This window comes from Nelumbo lutea, chromosome 6 (genome assembly GCF_056320005.1).
Source record: "Nelumbo lutea isolate HS-2025 chromosome 6, American lotus-T2T, whole genome shotgun sequence".
Classification (NCBI taxonomy): Eukaryota; Viridiplantae; Streptophyta; class Magnoliopsida; order Proteales; family Nelumbonaceae; genus Nelumbo; species Nelumbo lutea.
Window position 1 is genome coordinate 10,107,833 of NC_142689.1, and position 19,834 is coordinate 10,127,666.

At 39.5% G+C, this 19,834-nt stretch overlaps 2 protein-coding genes and 1 pseudogene across 3 annotated transcripts; 2 read left to right on the forward strand and 1 right to left on the reverse strand.

The window, feature by feature from the left end:
* The first annotated feature begins 535 nt into the window (after window positions 1–535).
* LOC148847272 (uncharacterized) lies at window positions 536–13,902 on the forward strand. Of its 2 annotated transcripts, none has more exons than XR_016100876.1 (7): window positions 536–1,991; window positions 10,604–10,745; window positions 10,847–10,900; window positions 11,008–11,099; window positions 12,611–12,884; window positions 12,969–13,142; window positions 13,258–13,902. XR_016100876.1 is itself a non-coding variant. In XM_088950331.1 (7 exons), the coding sequence occupies exons 1-7, from the start codon at window positions 1,114–1,116 to the stop codon at window positions 13,353–13,355; spliced, it is 1,674 nt and encodes a 557-aa protein (XP_088806457.1). In that variant the 5' UTR covers window positions 536–1,113; the 3' UTR covers window positions 13,356–13,902. The 2 variants fall into 2 exon arrangements, 1 of the variants encoding a protein (XP_088806457.1); XM_088950331.1 differs by having other exon boundaries at window positions 12,611–12,846.
* LOC148847273 (zinc-finger homeodomain protein 1-like) lies at window positions 3,735–4,715 on the forward strand (annotated as a pseudogene).
* A 3,026-nt stretch (window positions 13,903–16,928) lies between the features above and the next one.
* On the reverse strand, window positions 16,929–19,544 carry LOC148847274 (leucine-rich repeat receptor-like protein kinase PXC1). Its single transcript, XM_088950330.1, has 3 exons — window positions 18,088–19,544; window positions 17,335–18,005; window positions 16,929–17,141 (listed from the first exon to the last, which is right to left on the reverse strand). Exons 1-2 carry the CDS (start codon window positions 19,460–19,462, stop codon window positions 17,338–17,340), a joined length of 2,043 nt encoding a protein of 680 aa, XP_088806456.1. The 5' UTR covers window positions 19,463–19,544; the 3' UTR covers window positions 16,929–17,141; window positions 17,335–17,337.
* Between the last annotated feature and the right edge of the window lie 290 nt (window positions 19,545–19,834).

Below are 19,834 nucleotides of genomic sequence, written 5' to 3' on the forward strand. Positions count from 1 at the left end.
CCTACTCCCCACATAAATATGGAAAAAGAACATGAGATTCTTGGTCAATGGAAACTAAAATCCCATTGACCAACTTTCCCCCTCTCAAAATCCGAAAAAAAACACCTAAGTCCTTTGAAAAAAGCCAACATTATGTTTAAGTCTTTTATCCCCAAAAAAAAATATGAATGTAGCATCATTGTGAATACTCTGATGGACAAATGGTAAAATTGTAAAACTAGAAATGATAGGGTTAGCAATGAATTCATATGAAGGAGGTTAGGGATATCTCCAATACACGATAGTAGATATGATAATTGATAAACATACATATGATACAAGAAGCTATAATAATAGTACAAGTGGCTGTTTGTCAAATCTTTCTAAGCAGATTTTTCAATAGTGAGCTTTGGGGTTTTGTGTTTAAAGACCAAGACCCTTAGTATTTTTTTATTTTTTTTATTGGGTATGGAGAGGGAAGACTTATGATACCAAACATGAAAAAGACTATTTTTTAGTATTTTGAGCTTCCTGCAGACCGAAAGAAGACTGTAAAAAAATGCCAAACACCACCCAAGTTAAAGCAGAGTCTCTACACGGCCCGCGTAGCAATAAATATGATAGAAACAAGTATTAAGTTATTAACCACAAATTAGAAACGTGGAATGATGGAATCTTACAACTACTATCCGATCTGGTACAAACAGCCTTCCACGAGTCTACTGTGTAACCGGCTTTCAAGTTTCATCTCCCCTACATTTTTTAGTTGTGACGGACGATCGTCCAGGAAGTAAAAAGAATTAGGCTTTTAAAGAAGGTGGAAGGAGCAAGTATCTTCCAGAGAAGACCAATCAAATCGCAGGAAGTAAAAAGATGTTTGGTGTCGATAACCTCCTTAACGGGTTCCAGTCCTGTCGAGGTAGAAGATTTTCCTTTTTAATTAACGGAGCCGTGACAAACCGTGACGGTACCGTCGGCAACCACTCACGGTTCACACGTACCGTTAATCTCTTATTTCGGCTTTGTGCCACGATCGATCCCTCCACACTAACGTCGTCTTCCTCCCGTTCCGTCTCCCCGATTCGAAAACCCTAACCCTAATTCTCCTCCGCCGTCCCCGTCCGTCTTCTCTCTATGGCCTCCTGCGAAGACGACTTCTCCATTCTCGGGGACGAAAATCACCACCACCAGTCCTTCGCTTCTCATCGCTTCGTGGGCAAATCCACGCCAATCCACTCTCACGCACAGGCTCCGCCACCGCAAACTCATCCCCTCAACACCCTCGGCGCCGCCGGCGGTGCCGGAGGTGGAAGCCCTAAGAAGGTTGGCGGCGCAGCAGCTGGAGACGACGAAGATGAAGCCGACGACTATAGCGACGCCGCTTTTTGCTCTCAGACTGACTCCAAGTGTGCTCCGTCCTTCCACGACGTGAATCCTAATTGCTTCCCGGCCGAAGATGATACCAACCCCTTTGCTGCCAAAGAAGAGCCCGACCCTAATAAAGCTAGAGCTAATACCGTTCGGAATGAAAAACGTAAGGACCGTGATGAGCTCAGCGATAGTGGAACGCCTTACGGTTTCAAAAAATCGAAGCCGGGTGGAGGTGCCGGTTCCGGCGCCGGAACGTCTGGTGGGGGGGACTACCGGAAGGACCGGGAGGAGTGGAGCGACTCGGCGATTGGTTGCCTTCTCGACGCGTACACGGAGAAGTTTGTTCAGCTTAATCGGGGGAATCTTCGAGGTAGGGATTGGGAGGAAGTGTCGTCGATTGTTGGTGACCGGTGTGATAAGACGAAGTCGTTTAAGAGTGTGGAACAGTGCAAGAATAAGGTGGATAATTTGAAGAAGAGGTACAAGGTGGAGAGGCATCGGGTGAGTAGTGGTGGTACGTCGGTTAGCCACTGGCCTTGGTTTAAGAAGATGGAGCAAATTGTGGGTAATTCATCAAAGGCTGTATCAGATGAAGATAGGTCTGTTGGTGCCCCTGCTAATATGCTCAGGCAGTCCAAGAGGTAATATTTCTTCGCTGTTTGAAGTTATCCTACCTAGTAGTTTTGTTTTTTCTTTCTTCGAATTATGCTGATATTTATCTAAAAGTTTAAAAGTTAGCTATTGCTGATAATTGCTTGTTGGAAGGTGAATGCTTCGTTGGTAACGTATATTTCTTTCTCTTGTTGGCCATCATAAAGATTAGTGTTTGTCCTTTCTCTGATGTTAAGTATAGATTAGGCAATTTGTTGTACATTATATTTATCTCCTTATATTATGTATTATTTTGCAAATCGAAATATTTGAATTGCTTCCAGAGACACACATTATCAACCTGAGATTATCTTAGTGAGGTTAGCAAAAAGGCGATGCTTATTGCAACCCAACACATTGAAGCCTTTTGCATTTTTTTGATTGATAACCATGAAATTGATTAATTAAAGAAAATTTTGTATCAGTACAAACAAGCAAATAGAGATACAACCTCTTATCTCCATCCTTCATTTCCTACAATCGTGCCTGAAACATTTAATCTCTTCCCGCTCCTTGGTTAGCCAAATAGTCCACTACATTATTAGCTTTTCTTTTTTACCCATTGAAGTCATACTTCCATGTCTTTGGTCAACCACCTGAATTTCTTTATTTCATCTCTGTACTCATATAACTTATGCCACCCTCCCCATTTTGTAATCATGCCATCACCATTTAGAATTCCCTTCAATTATTAGTCACCTATACCAATTGGGCCCAAGAAAACTGAATTCCCCAGGTTTCCTACTCCCTACCCTTTGAAGCTTTTTGCATTTAGGTAAGATTATGAAGAACAGAAGAAAGCCTCTTGTCATGCATTTTCTCTAAATTTGATTTGTGTTGGGATCTTATAATTAAGAAAAGCTGCTATCAGTAATCTATTATCTTAACCTTTTCCATGGTTGTTTTCTATGCCATGAGGCTAGTTTCCAGTTTGAGCTGTTGAAGACTTATTTCCCTAGAATTGGAGGGAAGCCATAGGTTAAACCTTCCCATTGCTATGAAGGTGGCACTGCTGCTGGTGCTGCAGAGTGCAGATGATGAATCTAAGACCATAGTGAAAACGTAGGTACTGGTTTTCTCTGTTGCACTTTGGTAAACTTCTTTACTGAGCAAAAGGTAAAGGGTTTTTGATATAGCAGCACCTTCATGTGGTGTAAGTTTGTCGAAACCCCCCAAAAAGAAAAGGTTCACAGATAATTTGTTTGCAGAAAAAAGGGTGGGGTTGGGAGGGGAAGAATCCAAAAAAGAAAAGTTTCATCTACCATAGAACTTGTTCATCAAAAACCTGAAAGAGGGTCCAATGCAATAGAAATATCAAGTATCCCAGCTTGCTGTCTTGCTGATGTAGGACAGCCTTACGAACGAGTGGATCTAGGCCAAGTTAAGAAAATTGAGGAATCTGCTAAATCAGGGGGATTTGGAATGAGAAACAGTGGGATGGAATAGTCAGGAAGGCTAGAAGGCTAGAATTGGGTTTGCAAATCTGAAATCAAATTGATCCTAGAGAGTGCAGTCTGCAAAGTTTCAAGGGAAATTGGGTCAAAATTGGGGAAAATGGAATTGCATAATGAACTATGCGTAAGGGGATGAGTATGCAAGCAGGCGGGGAATTGATGACCACACTACCCCCCTCTTATCTTCTTCCCCTCTCTGGCTCTGAAGAAGAAAAAGCCTCTTAAAAAAATATCATAGGGAAAATACAGTCTTTCACCGCCGATGGTGGAGGTGGATCAGCTCGGCTACTACCTAATAAAAAGCTTTTTCTCCTTTTATTTTGTTTTGGTCCTATCTTATATAAGGAGAAGCTAGAAACGGAACAAGTTTGACAAAAAAGAAGAGAAAAGGAACATGGAATTCGACGATCATGAAGAGCAAGATGAAGAGATGGGGATACCAGTGTCTGCGACTTACGATTCGCTCAGTAACTCGTTCAGAGCCAAAATGGTGAGTGCAGCTAGCAATGTTGCTTCCTCTGGAAGGAGGACCGTGAGCAGGTACAGGGAGTGCCTAAAGAACCATGCCGTGGGAATCGAAGGCCACACTGTCAATGAATGTGGAGAGTTCATGGCCTTCGGAGAGGAAGGCACGCTTGACGCCCTAAAATGTGTCGCCTGCAACTGTCATCGGAACTTCCACCGCAAGGAGACGGAGGGGGATGCCTACCACCACCAATTTTCCCCCTACCATTGTACTCTGGTGGGGTACCTCCATGTGGCGCCGCACCATCGTCCGCTGGCTCTGCCGTCGACCTCGGGAGGTGGGGTGCACAGTCGGGGGGACCAGGAGGACATGTTGAGCCCTAGCGGTGGTGGAGAAGTTTCGAAGAAGCGTTTTAGGACAAAGTTCACACTGGAGCATAAAGACAAGATGTTGGCGTTTGTGGAGAGGCTTGGGTGGAGGATTTAGAAGCACGACGAGGCCGCCGTGCAACAGTTTTGTACAGAGACTTGTGTGAAGAGGCACGTGCCTAAGGTTTGGATGCACAACAACAAGCATACTCTTGGTAAGAAACCCGAAGGACGAGAAGAAGTGAGAATCCAATCTACTGCTATTCCTTACTTCCACTCTCTCTAAATTTGATCATCATCACTATCTACCGCTGCTACTTAGCTTCTTCTAGTTTCTCATCACTCACCACTCCCAACTCCCAACTAGTACAAGGACAAGGGCAACCTCTTTCCACGCGGAACGGAACAACAACAACGACAACAACTCCACCATGGCGAACAAGAACAACGGGGATCAAATGGGGGAATTTTGTTGAGAATTCTCTCCCTTTCTCCCTTGAGATGATGTTAGTTAGGTTTCTTCTTTTCTTTTTGTATCTTGTCTTTTTTTTTTTTCTTTCATTTTCTTCTTTTCAGATAATCCCTTCTCTCTTGCTGGTGTTTAGATTGGATCACTTCTTGTTTCTTAGTGCATTATTGTTGATGGGCCATTGCTAAAAAAAAGGGGGATGAGTATGAAATTTTAGGGGTTTCCAGGTGGGAACATTTTTCACAAGAATGGTTTCTCTTGGAACTATTAGGCATAAAGTGTAGAAAAGTGAAGCAAGTTTGCAGTTGGAATGGTAATTGGATTCAGAATCGGAATCAAAATCCATCGGAATCAGAATTTGAATAGTCTATTCCTCTGCCTGTTTGGTTTAGACCAGTGTTCTAAAAGCGCAAGGGGCATTTTGGACCCGAGGCGCAAGGTGAGGTGTGCGTCTTTTTGAAGCAAGGTGTAAAAATGCATAAAATGCTAAAAAAATTCAAAGAAAGCCAAAAACTTCAAAAAAGTATAAAAAAGTAAAATGTTAAACACAATATTAATTAAGAATATAAACTTAAATTTTAAAATAAATGTTTTAAGAAACCTATTATCTCAAATTAAAATTCATAAACATAACATGTAAAACATATTTAAAAATTTTAAAAATAAAATCAAGCATAACATATAAAACATATTCAAGCATGTAAAACTATCAATCTCTTTATTCTTTTTCCATTTACATTACTTCAAATAGCTAATGTGATGTTAAACATCATGCATTCCTAACTTTCTTGCTTTGCTCGCTCATTGGAGCTCTGAAAACCCCCTTGCTAATGTTGCTCATTCGTTCATCCTAATAAAGGATATTTTTAAAAGATAATTAAATTTATAAAACCTTTTTTTAGGGATTAAGAATCTATGACCTCGATATGGACTTGTTTGGGCTTGCCTTGAGGGGCTTGGTTAGGGGTTTGGGGGTGGAACCCTCAGCCCAGCTGCTAGGCATAAAAAAAAGAGAAAAATATGCAAATTTTCAAAAGGCACGTCTGGACTGAAGTGCAAGGCACACTGGGTGCATGCCTTTTGAAAGTGCTGTGTCTAGGGCCTATGCAAGGCGCACACCTTAAAATGCACCTTGCCTGTGCACCTAGGTGTGTCTTTTAAATCACTGATGCAGACGGAAATTGGAATAAACTGGAATGGAATTCTCATTCCAGGGAGGGGGAGGAATGACCATTTCCTCAGATGGGGAATGCCATTCCACCGGGAATGGGAATCGGATTCTGGTTCCACCCAACCAAAGGGATGGGCCATACTGATTTGGATTCCAGACCCCCATTCCCATGAACCAAAAGGACCCTATAGGTATGCTGATTAAAAAACCTATAGGTAGCTCTAACTTAGTTCTCCAGTCACAACTCTTCACTTTGATAGCAATCTTTGATCAGCCAAAATAACAATCACCTTAGAAAGAGCAATGACAAGAAGAAAACAGTGTTAAAATCATTTTATTTTTTATTTATAAAAAAATCTTTTTATTTTTCAAAAAACATCATTCTGGGTTTGTCTAGGAATTATTCCTAGGGTTAAGTGAATCATTGAACCATGGGGGTTTTGGTAGCAGCTCAATGCATTCTTTTATCAGTATTGACAAAGGTTCAAAATTTTGATATGATACACCCAATATGGGGTGTATCATATTGTATATTTTGATGGCCGATATATTAAATAAAGGGCGTATTTGGGTTTTGATGTTTTTAATGGCTAATAGATGATATGACTGGAACCCCAATTGGTCAGAAAAAAATGAAAAACATAAAACTTTGATCAATCAAAACTCTTGGTGCACAAAATTTTACGTTTTGAGAGTATCAATATTTTGAACCTTAGTATTAGCAACTCAAAGTTCATTTACTAGCAAATATTTATAAAAATCAAAGACATAGTAAGTATTTATAGACTGCCATAGTGATGGTCAACCTAATTAATTAGAAAGGTCAAACTTCCATTGCAGCAGACCCAAGTAAAAATCATGCTGAGCCCATCCAACAGCAACTAATTGATGTGGCTGTAATGGGCCTGAGCAAGCTATAATTAGGCCACAAAGCCCTCATCTTGTCAGTTTGTAGTTCAGCTTAAGTCCATCAAGCACAATAGGCTGGATGGAACTTGGGCAGGTGGCTTGTGGCTTGTGGTATCATTAAACAATTAATAAAACAAATAAGAACAAACTGCTAAGTTGGAACTCGGGTAAGTGGCTTGTGATATCATTATCTCTTTTCAGCAATATTTTTTTTTTGATAAGTCTTTTCAGCAATGAAACTTATCTTTTTAAAAAAAATCAAATATTGGATGTCGAATCAGTTAACCACTTGATGTTACACTGATTTTGCACATGAGATCTGGTCAAGGATCTGGAAATTGTTCGAGGTGCAAACCTGCAGCTCAGAATCGGTGGTGGACTTCATATAAAGATGGAGAGTTGATGGTCTAACCAAGAGGGCCTGCAGCAGTTTTTTGGTGTGTATGGCAGGAGAGAAATTCAAGGATGTTTAAAAACAAAAGCAGCTTGTGGACTCAGTTTTTCAGAAAATCTTGGAGAAATTGTTTTCAGAACTTTCAATTCCTTTTTTTTATGATAATCTTTTTGTAAAGCAGCTTGGGAGACTCAGTTTTTCAGAAAATCTTGGGGAAATTGTTTTCCTGGCTGGCTATGAACAAACTTTGTAGGGACAGAACTTTCAATTCCTTGTTTGTATATGATAACCTTTTTGTAAAGCAGGTTGTGGGGGTTAGGGGTTTAGGAATGTATGGGCATTGACTATGTATTCCCCTTTGTACAGCAGCTTGTTATACTTGTTTTGGTTTTATCAATGAAATTAAACCTTACTTTCTCTAAAAAAAATCACCACTCTAAAGAAAGGAAAGAGGAGTGTGGTAATAGAATAAATGTAAGTTAAAGTGAACTATGGGGTTCTCTAGGAACTGAATTGATGGCTTTACATTTTGGTTTGAAGCTTGTTTGTTCATTAAACCCCACAGGTGTCACGTTAAGATGAGATCACACATAACTGTGGACTGTTCATCAAATAATAATCCTGGCCCATGGAAATATATAAATCTGTTAAGAGACGGAAGATGAATGGTAGGGGATTTTTTTATTAGCAACACAGAAAAATTTATTAAATGTTTAAGAAAGAGAGGAATTACAGCAAGAGGTTGTGAAATCTGAAAACCTTTAAAAGCAACAAAAATCCACCACCCTATTAACATTGTAGGGAAATTAAGAGATTGGGTTCAGTGGATGCAAGGGGGGTGGGCAGGGACAGTTTGTCTGATTCTTTTGCCAAACAAGGGGTGAATAGGAACTTGTATTGGGGAGTAACTAGTAGAGGCCAAGCTTAATAGTAGTCTGTATAGATAAAAGGGTTGTATATGTATTCTGTTGGTAGCAGGAGCTGCCAGATGGAGGGGTGTGTCTGGAGTCTTATGTTATAGGCAACTACCACTTCAGTTAAAAGGAAAGTTCTATAAAAAGTTGCAAGGCGAGCTGTGTTGTTTGGGATAGAGTGTTGGGCAGTTAAGAAACAGCCTGTCCAAAAAAGGAGTATGGCGGAAATGTGAATACTTAGATGGATGAGTGGAAAAACTAGATAGTACAGGGTCAGAAATGAAGTCATGAAGGAACTTAGGAGTAGCTCCAGTAGGTGATAAAATGAGAGAAGGTAGATTCAGATAGTTTGGTCACAAACATCCATAAGCACTTGTTAGGACTTCGGTGCAAGAAGTAAGAAATGGTTTAAGTGCCCATAATTTAACAATGGATATGGTACTGAACAGAATGGAATGGCAAAACAGGATTCTTGTAGCCAACACCATATGGTTTGGACAAGGGCATAGATGATGATGCTAGATCTTATGAAAGCTTGGCACTTTATTTTGCACAGTATGCACATTCTTTTCCATAAATCAATAAGTTGTCAGTTACCAATAAAAAAAGGGAACCACGGAATTAGTTTGCAAGGGAGAAAGGTTAAAACTCGATAAAGAAGACTGATTTGAAATTAAGTGATCAGTGTTTTTGGGCTCAGATGTAGATAGGTGGCAGTTTAATTTTAGTGGGGTAGCTGAGGCCTGTCATAATATGTAATTCACATTTTATTATATTAGTGAAATTCTCTTTACTGATAAAAAAAGACTGATTTGAAATTAATGACAAAATTCACAAGTAAGATTCATCAAATAGATGAAGTACCTGTTATAGAGTAAAGATTGAGCCTAACAGAGTCAGTACCATTATGTTTCTCTATGAGTCAGCACCTTGTGATGGAGTCTGCACATTCAATCCTGGAGCTAGAACCGAATGATAAAAATTGTAATAAGAATTCAACTTTCATGAATTGTGAAAGAGTGTTTACAATGATATTTATAGTTGAAAATCAGATATCTTTGAGAGATGTACAGGGTAATTACTTCCTAATAAATGCAACTAAACAAGGAAATACTTTCTAAGAAAGGAAAAATTTCAAATCTAAATAATTTAAACGATTTTCTCAGTCTTTCTTAAACTTTGATTAATTTGATTGAGAGAATCTCCTATGAACTGTACCTGAGCTAGTCAAATTTGATAGAATAGGCCAAGTGACTGGTCTGTTGTGGGTGTCTTGAGTGCAGGCCTGCAACTATTTTCTTTTGAGGCCAATGATCTTAGGCTTGGACTTTTTTTAGCCCAGTTCTTCTTGTTATCAAGAATTGCTTGAAGCACTAAATGGATTTTTTTTTATCAGGAACTGGTCACTTTTATTAGTTAGAGAAAAATATTGTTTTAGGAAAATCTGTGGTGCTTGAAAGACATGATACCGAAAAGGCTTTGACCAATCAAACCCCACTGTGAATGTTGATGAAAAGCCACCTGATTGATTACCGCTTTTATGATGCCGATTAATTGGTGATAAGTTTTTCCTGTATCATGTCTTTCTGACACCATAGTTGAACCCGTTATATTATAGATATTAGATAAGTGTGTCATGCACCCTATAAATGCTAGCAATGTTAACTCCACTTGTGGTTAATACCCTCTATTATAGTGTTATAAGTTCCTACTTTGGGAAATCATTCTTTCCCCCAATATAGTGCTTGTCCTTTTCTCGTCTTGATGACCTGTCTGCCAACCCATTTATTGACCTATGTGTCCATGTGAATGTAACATCTTTTCCTCCTCTAGCATTTTTTTTAATCTCCCTTATCATGTTCTTATATACCCGAGGGCCTGCACCTTTTTGGTTGCACTGTCCCACCACTACTTAGAGCGAGTCACCTTCTGCCACTATATTTTTTTAGTGTATTAAAGAGCATTAAATGGATTTTACCTATGGCTATACCCTACAGAATAAAATATAAGATGGAAAAAATGCTCCTGGCCTCTAATAATACTGAAAACGTTTAAAAATAATGTAAACTAATTTTTTGATAAATAAAAAAAGTAAAATAAAATTCTCCATCACATTATTTGTTTAACTTAAAAATTCTTTTTTGATAAGGTTAAAAAATTTTCATGTCCCTGGCTAAAAAAGACATCACAAAATATTTTACTGGGGTCTTCTGTGGGATTCTTTTACCTTGCAGTGAGTTACAGCCTTTGAAATTTCAGTTGAACATTTTTAGTTTGATCTTTGTGTAAATCTAAGCAAGAAGATGCCATTCTGGACATCCTGTTAGTTGATACTAATTATGCTGAGTGAAATTCATCCTGGACTTATTCATGTAAAGGGGATGCTACTTTTCGCTGGTAAAAGAGAGGATGCAATTTTTTCTTATTCTCAGAGAAAGTTGTTATGTTATTGGACAGATATGTTTCAACACCTAGCCCTGTTGGCTTGGGAAATAATTTGAAGTCCAAATCATTGTCAAACCCCAGATGGCGAAGAGTGGTTTTCAAAATTAGTGGTGCTGCATTGGCTGGGAATGGTCCTCAAAATATTGACCCAAAGGTTCATTCTTCTTCCACTATTAACTAATATATGGATGGGTTGGTGAATGATACAAGATAACATGTTATTTGGTTTGAAATCTATAAGTTGGGTTATGCCAGGTTATCATGATGATTGCAAGGGAAGTTGCCACTGCTTGTCGCTTAGGTGTGGAGGTAATCCAGTATTCTCCTCCAGGTTTCATTTGAGTTTTCCTTGTTATCTTATCTCCATCCTTTATGATCCGGGAGTTTCTCTTTTTGCATTTCTTTGTGTTTATTAGGTGGCAATAGTTATTGGTGGTCGCAATTTCTTTTGTGGGGACACATGGGTAACTGCAACTGGTCTTGATCGCTCCACAGCATACCAGATTGGGTAAATGGTTCTTAAATTATTGTCTATTGATACTAATATTATCTTTCTTCACTTGGTGTCAGAACATTATTTATAAAATAGATCACAATGTTATACCTTTGGTGCCTTCTTCCATGTTTTTATAAGCTGTAGAAAATTCAAACTTTTAATTTGTTTTACTTTTTTTTTATTGTTAATATTGTCAGCTTTATTGATTTATAATCATCATCTATGCCTTGTCCCAATTATATACAGTCAGCTGCATAAATCTTGTTTCACCATTTGGGTTTGTACTTTAAAATTTTATTTTTCTACCCCTAGAATAAAAGTCCTAAAGATAGGAAATATAATTCAGTGTGAGACCAATGTAACCATACTACAGCTGCATGAATCATCTTCTAACTCTTGTTTCAACTTTTGTGTGTATTTCATGATTTATCAATTGGCTTTTCCTCATGGCTTGTTCTGTAACATCAGCATTTAACATCTGAAAAGCAAAAAAGTTTTGAGAATGTCTTCTCTGAAATCTGAATGCAGAGAATGTTGTCCTGAAGTCTAAATCCTAAGTTTTGAGAATGTCTGTTTTACAATTTTATCTCTATTTATTTTTTGATAAATGTACAATACTACAATTTACCTCTATGGATGAATAAATGTCTGTTGTTCTGAAGACATTTTTTGATAAATGTCTGCGTATGTTATCTGAAAAGCAAAAAAATTTGAAAAACTTTGAAAATTTGTGATTTCCTGTTTTCTCTGAAATCTGAATGCAGAGAATGTTGTTCTGAAGTCTAAATCCCAAGTAGAAATGTCTGTTTTACAATTTTATCTCTATTTTTTTTTGATAAATGTACAATACTACAATTTACCTCTATGGATGAATAAATGTCTGTTGTTCTGAAGACATTTTTTGATAAATGTCTGCGTATGTTATTTATCAATTTAAAATTAATAAGTAAATAATAATTAATTAACTAAGTAACCAAAATGATTTAATAATAAAAAGTATTAATTATTTAATAATTTACAATTAAAAAGTAGTTAATTAATTGATTATCATATTTAGTATTAATTAATTAATAACATTAATAATAATTAATGAATTAATAAATTAATAATTATTTAATGAATAAATTACTTAAATACTTCAAAAATAATTAGGTAATTATTTTTCTTCAAACTTAACCAAGGGCATTTTTTTGACTAAAAAATGTTAGGATTGCTGACCATGGTCAACGGTCTTTTTTAGGGATAAGCAGGAATTTATAGAATGGTCTTATCTCTGAAATAAAAGTTACTTTTCAGAGATAAGTGGTGGATTTACACACACCACTGAGGCAGTAGGATCTTGCAGCTGGCTGGATGCCCCTACTTCAATATAGTTCCATATGTTGACCCTCTTTCAGGTCTTGCTCTTCTAGTTTCTTTATAATGAATGCTGAACCGTCAAAGTAAACCATATAGTTTATTTTACAAGTTTTTGTGGTTAGTGTGATTTATGGCCTAACAGCATGCCTTTCAACTGGTATCAGGATGATGGCAACTGTGATGAACTCGATATTGCTTCAGTCAGCTCTAGAGAAGTTGGGTATTCAGACACGCGTTCAATCTACATTTCCAGTGCAAGAGGTTGTTGAACCATACAATAGGAAACGGGCTGTCCGGCATCTTGAAAAAGGAAGGGTTGTCATATTTGGTGGCATTGGGGCTGGTACTGGAAATCCACTTTTCACAACTGATACAGCTGCAGCTTTGAGAGCTTCAGAAAGTATAATAAGTGCAGCAAATCCCAACTCCTCTAATCTTGTTTGTTTTCTTTTCATTGCTTCTGTTTCTTCCCTTTGTTCTGGAAGGAAAATTTGATTTTTTTGCCTTTATACCCATTGTCAGTAAATGCCGAAGCAGTCCTGAAGGGTACAAATGTTGATGGTGTGTATGATTGCCACAGAAGCAACAACAACAATGTGGCATTTGAGCACCTTTCTTTCAGGGAGTTGGTCTCCAGAGGTATCACTGCCATGGACTTGATGGCAATAACATTTTGCGAAGAGAATGGAATTCATGGTACAGATACTTTGTTCTCACCTTTCATCTTGTTATTGGTTTGTATGTTTCATGGTTTTGTTATTGAACGGGGAATTCAGTTGCTCCTCTGAAGTATAATCCTCCTATGTTGCAGTTGTGGTATTTAATCTACATGAGCCTAGCAACATTTCTAGAGCATTATGTGGAGACCAAGTTGGTACCTTGATTGATCAAACGGGGAGGATTAGCTGATGCATATGTGGCATGTCTTCTCTGATCTGTGTCAAGACCTTAGCAGCACATGAATTCCTCAAAACAAGATCTCGAATTCCTGAAAAGTGAAAATTGTGGTCCCTTTAGTTTGGCGGATTTCATCAAAGCCCTGGAATTCCTGCTTGCGATGTGTATTATATGGGAAGGTAGGAGTAGGTTTGGGATTTCATCTGGTGCCATTGACTGATTAATTGCAGAGTTAGATAAGTGCTTTATTCCGTACTTGGTTAAAGAAGCAAGCAAAGAAGGCAATTTATTCGTTAGAGTCAACTTCTACTGGCCTGTATCATTTTCCCCTTTGTATTTTACTTTGCCTGTATATCTTTTTTTTTTTTTTTTTTTTTTATTTTCAAGGCTGTTGTCATAAAGATAAATTGGTTTCTGGGCAACCGGGTAAGAACGGAATTCTTTTAGCTTCATGACCAACCAGTCTTGGTTGTATTTGATTCAAGTGGTTGTTTATTTTTAATTGTTTTTCAGCTGAAATCTTGCAACAGAATATAATCCAAGCTAATGTTTATTTTAATGTTGTATGTTTATAAGGTCTCTGAAGTAATCAAGTAATATTGGATGGTCTCAAATCAGACCCCTAATTTATTTATTAATAGTATATTAGCATTCGATTCGATCAAAGTCCAATCTGAATTCATATCCAATGTGAACCAATATCAAGCTTTGTGTCATATTTGATTTGGAATCATATTCTGTTGGTCAATGAAGATTTTAAATTCAATGCATGTATCCCCCAAAATGAGGATGCCCCTTTGGTTTGGGATATTGTGAGAGATCGATTTGGTTGGGCAATTAGAGTACGCAGACAATGAAAGGGACTTGAGAATTATTATAAGCTCAGTGGATTCTAGGACATTAGAGCATTAGATTGACATACAAGACTGATTATTGAGAAGAAATCGCTTACTCGGAGTGGTTTAACGTGAAATAACGGCCTTTGATTTGATGCATTGTTGTGGTTCCACTTTATGTCAGGCTGTGCTTCACGGTTTTAGCCCTAGGCTACTCCCAAGTAGAATAGCTCATTTTTGATCCTGATTATCCCAATTATCTGCAGCAGAGGATTAAATGGCAAATCTCCTGGTCTTGCTTGGGTATAACCAGAATAGGAGAAAACATTACCTGCGGGTTGCCACTATACTTGTTCATTGGCTGGGTTGGGTTCGGGTTGGTCTTGATCTCTTTATAAACAAAAAATTATTAGGCCCAAGTCCGAGTCTCCTGACTATCAGGCATAGATCTTAAGCCTGAGCCCAGCCCTATATACAGCCCAAAGCCCAATTTTTATAGGTATTTTATAACATATTAATTATATACTATTAGTAATATATACTATTTTATACATTTAATATATATAATACTTTTTTGTTATTAGTTTTATTATTATATAACATATAATTATATGTTTTGTGTTATTAACATATATATTATATTTTTGATATATTTAATATAATCATGCCGGGTTTATTTGCAAAAGCCCGAGCCTGGCCCAAAAATAATCAGGCTCGATTTTTAGAGCCCAAACCCAAGCCCGTGGGCTTAAAATTCTGTCCAAGCCTGATTTAAGATGGACTGGGCCGTCCAATCCATCGGACTACCGGCCCATGAACAGGTCTGCCTGCAACTAGGGTAACAGAATAACTCAACGACCACCAAATGATTTTTTAACACGCCAGTGTTTTAATGAGGCACCGGTTTGATGTGATATTTTGTCCTCTTCACCAAACGTTGTCTTGTTCAAAAAATCACCTGGGGGGTGGTTGAATTGTTCTACCACTAGTTGCTGGTAATGTTTTCTCCCGAAAGAGAAAACATGCAGCAAATTCTAAGACTACTATTGATACTTTTCTTAGGCTTAGTTTGGAAAGAGTACAAATACAAATTTGTAGAGTGCAAAACATTGTATTTTGTATTGTTTTGTATGTACTTGCACTGTACATATTTGTATTTGTATTCCTTCCAAACTGAGCCTAATGGTAAAAATACAAATATGTAGAGTGAAAAACCTTGTATTTTGTATGTAACATAAGTATTTGCATTTGTACTTTTTCTAAATTGAGCCTTTTTTGTACTCTTTCCATTTGGGTTGGTGGAGTGAGTTTAGATTTCCTGCACTTGGTTACGTGTGTGCTGTGGTGCACTTCCAATTACATTGAAACACGTGAGACTTCGCATGGTATCTCAGGTTATATGTGCAAGTGGGGACCTTTAATATCTCAATTTTTTCAAACTAAAAATTTAAAAGAAAGAATAAAAATAGATACTTTGACCGCCCAGTTCGACAGACCTAGCCCTTCCATGGAGCAGATGCCATTAACAAACGATTGTAGGGGAAAAAAATTCTGGTGTTGAATTGTTTATACTGAAGTGCTATCATAGCTCCTCTATGGTAAACTTGCTTTCTCTAAGTCAATGTTCGTTGTTTCTTATTCTGCAAATGAGAACTGAAGCAACAAACCGGCAATCTTATTGTTTTGATAACTTTATAGTGTATGCTCTATCCAATTGATTGAGGTAAAGATTCAGAAATCTTCAAGTTGAGGTAAGTTCAAAAGCAAAATTAGTAGACGTTAAGTAACATTTTTCCTAATTTGTGAAGTCTCCATAAGGGAGTCATTACCGAATCCAGTTCATAATGGGTTGCAAGTGTTTCGAGAAAAGCAGAGTACTCAAGTGAATAAGAAACGATGGGCACCTGAAACAATTTCTTGCAAACGAATTCCACCCTTATTTGGTCTACAATCGTTTATTAATGCATCGGCACCAGGTTAGAGCTGGTTTGGTTTGCAATAGTTTTCTTTGTTTTCGTTTTTCAATACTCATCAGTCAAGATTTCATATGCTTCACTAATCCCTTGATAGTTTTCCATAGCAATATCTTCATCTGTGGAGATCGGCATTCATGGAGTGATAGATTTGTGCCTATTGACAATAAACTTTTCTATTTTCTTCATCCCATGTTTCATGAGATATGTAGAGTAGAGTGCATATCTCTCTATTAGGGTTTTACAGACAATATTAAAGTTTGTCATGGAATAGTATTGAGGTTGCTAAAAGTTTTCACCATTTCTTTTAATTTCTAAGTATTATTAAAAAAACTAATAGAGGCAAACTGGGCGCATATTTGATTTGGAGTTCTATCCAAATTCTAACGTGTCCCACATTTGACTGGGAGTGCACTCTTGCACACACAAAACCAGGTGCAGGAAATCCAAAATCTGGTGGAATAGGGGTCTGGAAAATGATGAATTCTAATGTAAAATTGTCAATCGTTGGTTGGGTGGATTCGGAATCGGATTCCTGTTATCGTGAAATGGCATTATCCCATTTGAGGGAATGACTATTTCTTCCCCTCCCCCTCTGAGAATGAGAATTCCATTCCAGTCGATAACAATTCTGATTCTGATTCTCGGGGATGTACCGTTATGATTCCGATTCCAATGAATTCTGATTCCAACTGCGAACCAAGCGAACCCATTTGAGGGCCTTGATGTATTGTGATTTCTGGAATACTCTCAGATATATAGTTGAGCGAACAAAATACTTGTCAACGTGCAGTACTGGTACTGTTATTATCAAAAGAAAGCCCATTTACAAATAGCCGCTGTCGAGCAAGCTGAATGAAGCAGAGGATTCTGACTCTCAGAGACTACAGTCCAAAGATGAAGGCAAGAGAAGCCTTGTTTTGTTTGGTGGTGGTCGATCAATGGTGCCAGATATCTCAGACAGTCGGAAGAGCTTAAAACAGTTTTGTCTGTTCACCAAAATAGACATTCCATATAAAACAAAAACACTAGTTAAAACAAAATGGAACAACAAGAAAGCTATCTGGTCCTGGAGAGTGGAGAGTGCAGAGCCTATCACCTACCATTTGCAATGAGATAATGCAAACCCAGAATAAGAAACAAAGGAGAGAGAGAGAGAGAGAGAGAGATTCAGCGCCGCACCCATCAATAATTGGCGAGGTTGTCTTCGGTGGTGGCGACGGAGGGCGAGAGGGAATTGCGTGATTCATCCAAGTCCTCGCCCAGTGGGGATTGCTCCACCCTTATCTCCTCGATCATCTTCGCCACCTCTGACATCGTAGGCCTCTTCTCCGCCTGCTCCACCACACAAGCCAATCCCACATTCAGCATCGCCACCATCTCCTCTTCTATATTCTTGTACCTCAGCAGCTCCGGGTCGAACACTTCCGCCGTCCATTCCTCCCTCACCACCGATCTTACCCACTTAGGAAGATCAACACCCTGTTCGCCATGCGGACTTGAGGCAGGATACTGCAACGGAAGCTTCCCTGTCAACACCTCCAGCAGCAGAACCCCAAAGCTATAGACGTCTGCCTTCTGTGACAGCTTCTTGGTTTCGACTTGCTCCGGCGCTCTGTACCCTCCCAATCTCGCCGTGGCATGAACTGGGCTTAGAAGCAGGGCCAACCCAAAATCGGAGATGCATGCCACACCATTCTTGTCAAGAAGCACGTTCGACGACTTCACATTCCCGTGTGGAATCTTTGATCCACTGTACTCCTCGTGAACCCGTGCAAGCCCACGAGCAGCTCCCAGCACCAAACTGATCCTCGTTGTCCAGTCTAAAGGAATCCTCCCCGGTCCTCGATTCGCTGATTCAAATTAACATAAAATTAATCAGTACTCAATTCGACTGTATCAAATCTCTACGAGTCGTGATTACTTAACCATTACCATGGAGAAGAGAATGCAAGCTTCCATTGGAGAGGTAATCGTAGACAAGTAGCTTCTCCTCCTTGGCATAATAATAAGCCCTGAGATGAACCAGGTTGGGATGCCGGAGATTCCCAATCAAATCCATGTACTGTTCGAACTCTTTCCTCGCACATGGGTTCGCGTCTTTGAGCCTCTTCACCGCCACCGTGCACCCATCTTCCAATATCGCTTTGTAGACTGTCCCAAAGCTTCCTTTTCCCAGCATCTCCGCCGATGCCCGGAGCAGGTCCTCCAGCTCAAATTGCTTCCTTCTATCAAAGAAAACAAGCTTGCTCCGGTCAGTGGCCGTCGTTCCATCGCTGTCTCCCCCACCGCCACCTCCATTGTTGGCATAAATCTTCTTCTCACCCGTATAGCTGCCGTTTCTCCGCCTGTCTCTAGAACTGATAGTCGAACCACTCTCTCCTGAATTTCTGCCGCAGTAATAAGCAACAACAAACGACGTGATTACCAGTAAAGCCACAGAATTCCCAACCACAATGGCGACGATGGCGCCGGTGCTGAGTCCCTTCCGGGATTCTCCCTTCCCCGTCGGACCTGCAGCAGTCGTAGCGGGAAAGGAGCTGGGGTTAGATGGTACCACGGTCTGAGCCGACGCAGCCGTGGGAGGGGAACCTGTGAACGAACAGACCGGTAACGGGCTCATACCGCAGAGCCCTGCGTTTCCTGCAACACTTCGCAATCCGAATTTTTTCACCAGTCCGGATGGCACCTTCCCGTACAACTCATTATTAGATAAATTTAGCTCCCTGAGCTCCGGCAGCGCCGTGGAGAGATCGGGAACCTCCCCGGCAAGCACATTGTTCTCGAGTCTAATCGTAAGGAGACGAGTTAAGTTGCGAATCTCCGTAGGGATGGGGCCTCGCAGATTGTTGTCGGAGAGGTCAAGCCGGAGGAGACGCTTGAGGGAACCGATCTCAGCCGGGACCACGCCGGAGAAGTCATTTCTGGCGAGGTACAACAGCTTGAGATTAGAAAAATTGGTGACGGGGAGAATGCTACCGTTGAGCCTGTTCCCATGGAGGTCGAGGAGGCGGAGCTGGTCGAGGCGAGCAAGTGAATCGATTGGCCCACGTAGGTCTAGAGAAGGGAGAGAGAGAGCAGTGACCCTGCCGTCGGTGCAACGGACGCCGAGCCATGAGGCGGAGCAGGCGTTGCCGGTGGTCCAGTTGGCTCGGAGGTTTCCGTGCGCGTCGTTCTGGGAGCGGAACTGGACGAGCGCTGCCGTGTCGTTGGGGAGAAGAGAAGCGGAAGCAGGTAGAGAGTGTACGAGATCGAGAGCGGAGAAGAGGAAGAAGAAGACGACGAGAGTGAAGAAGGAAGGAGGCTGCATTTTGGATACTCGCGGCGAGCGTCGCTACTCGCTACGAAGTTTGTTTCAATCAGGAGAAGCGGGAAGGAGAATAATAATAACACCATAAATTATTTTTTTGTTTTTTCATTAAAATGGAAAGTGAGAGAAAAAAAAAGAAGGAAATTTGAAAATATGATTGAGGCTAAATTACAGACTGCCACCTGTACTTTTGAGTTTAATGACACTTATCCCCAAAAGTTATATTTGTAACAAAGACCCATTCCATATTTTCAGATTTCGGTACTTTGCCCATTCTGTTAGCATTCCGTTAACCTCAGAAAAGATTCTCATATCATGTGTGTATAGAAACATTTTTTAGCCCCAAGCTGCCCTTGTATCATTCCATCAAAA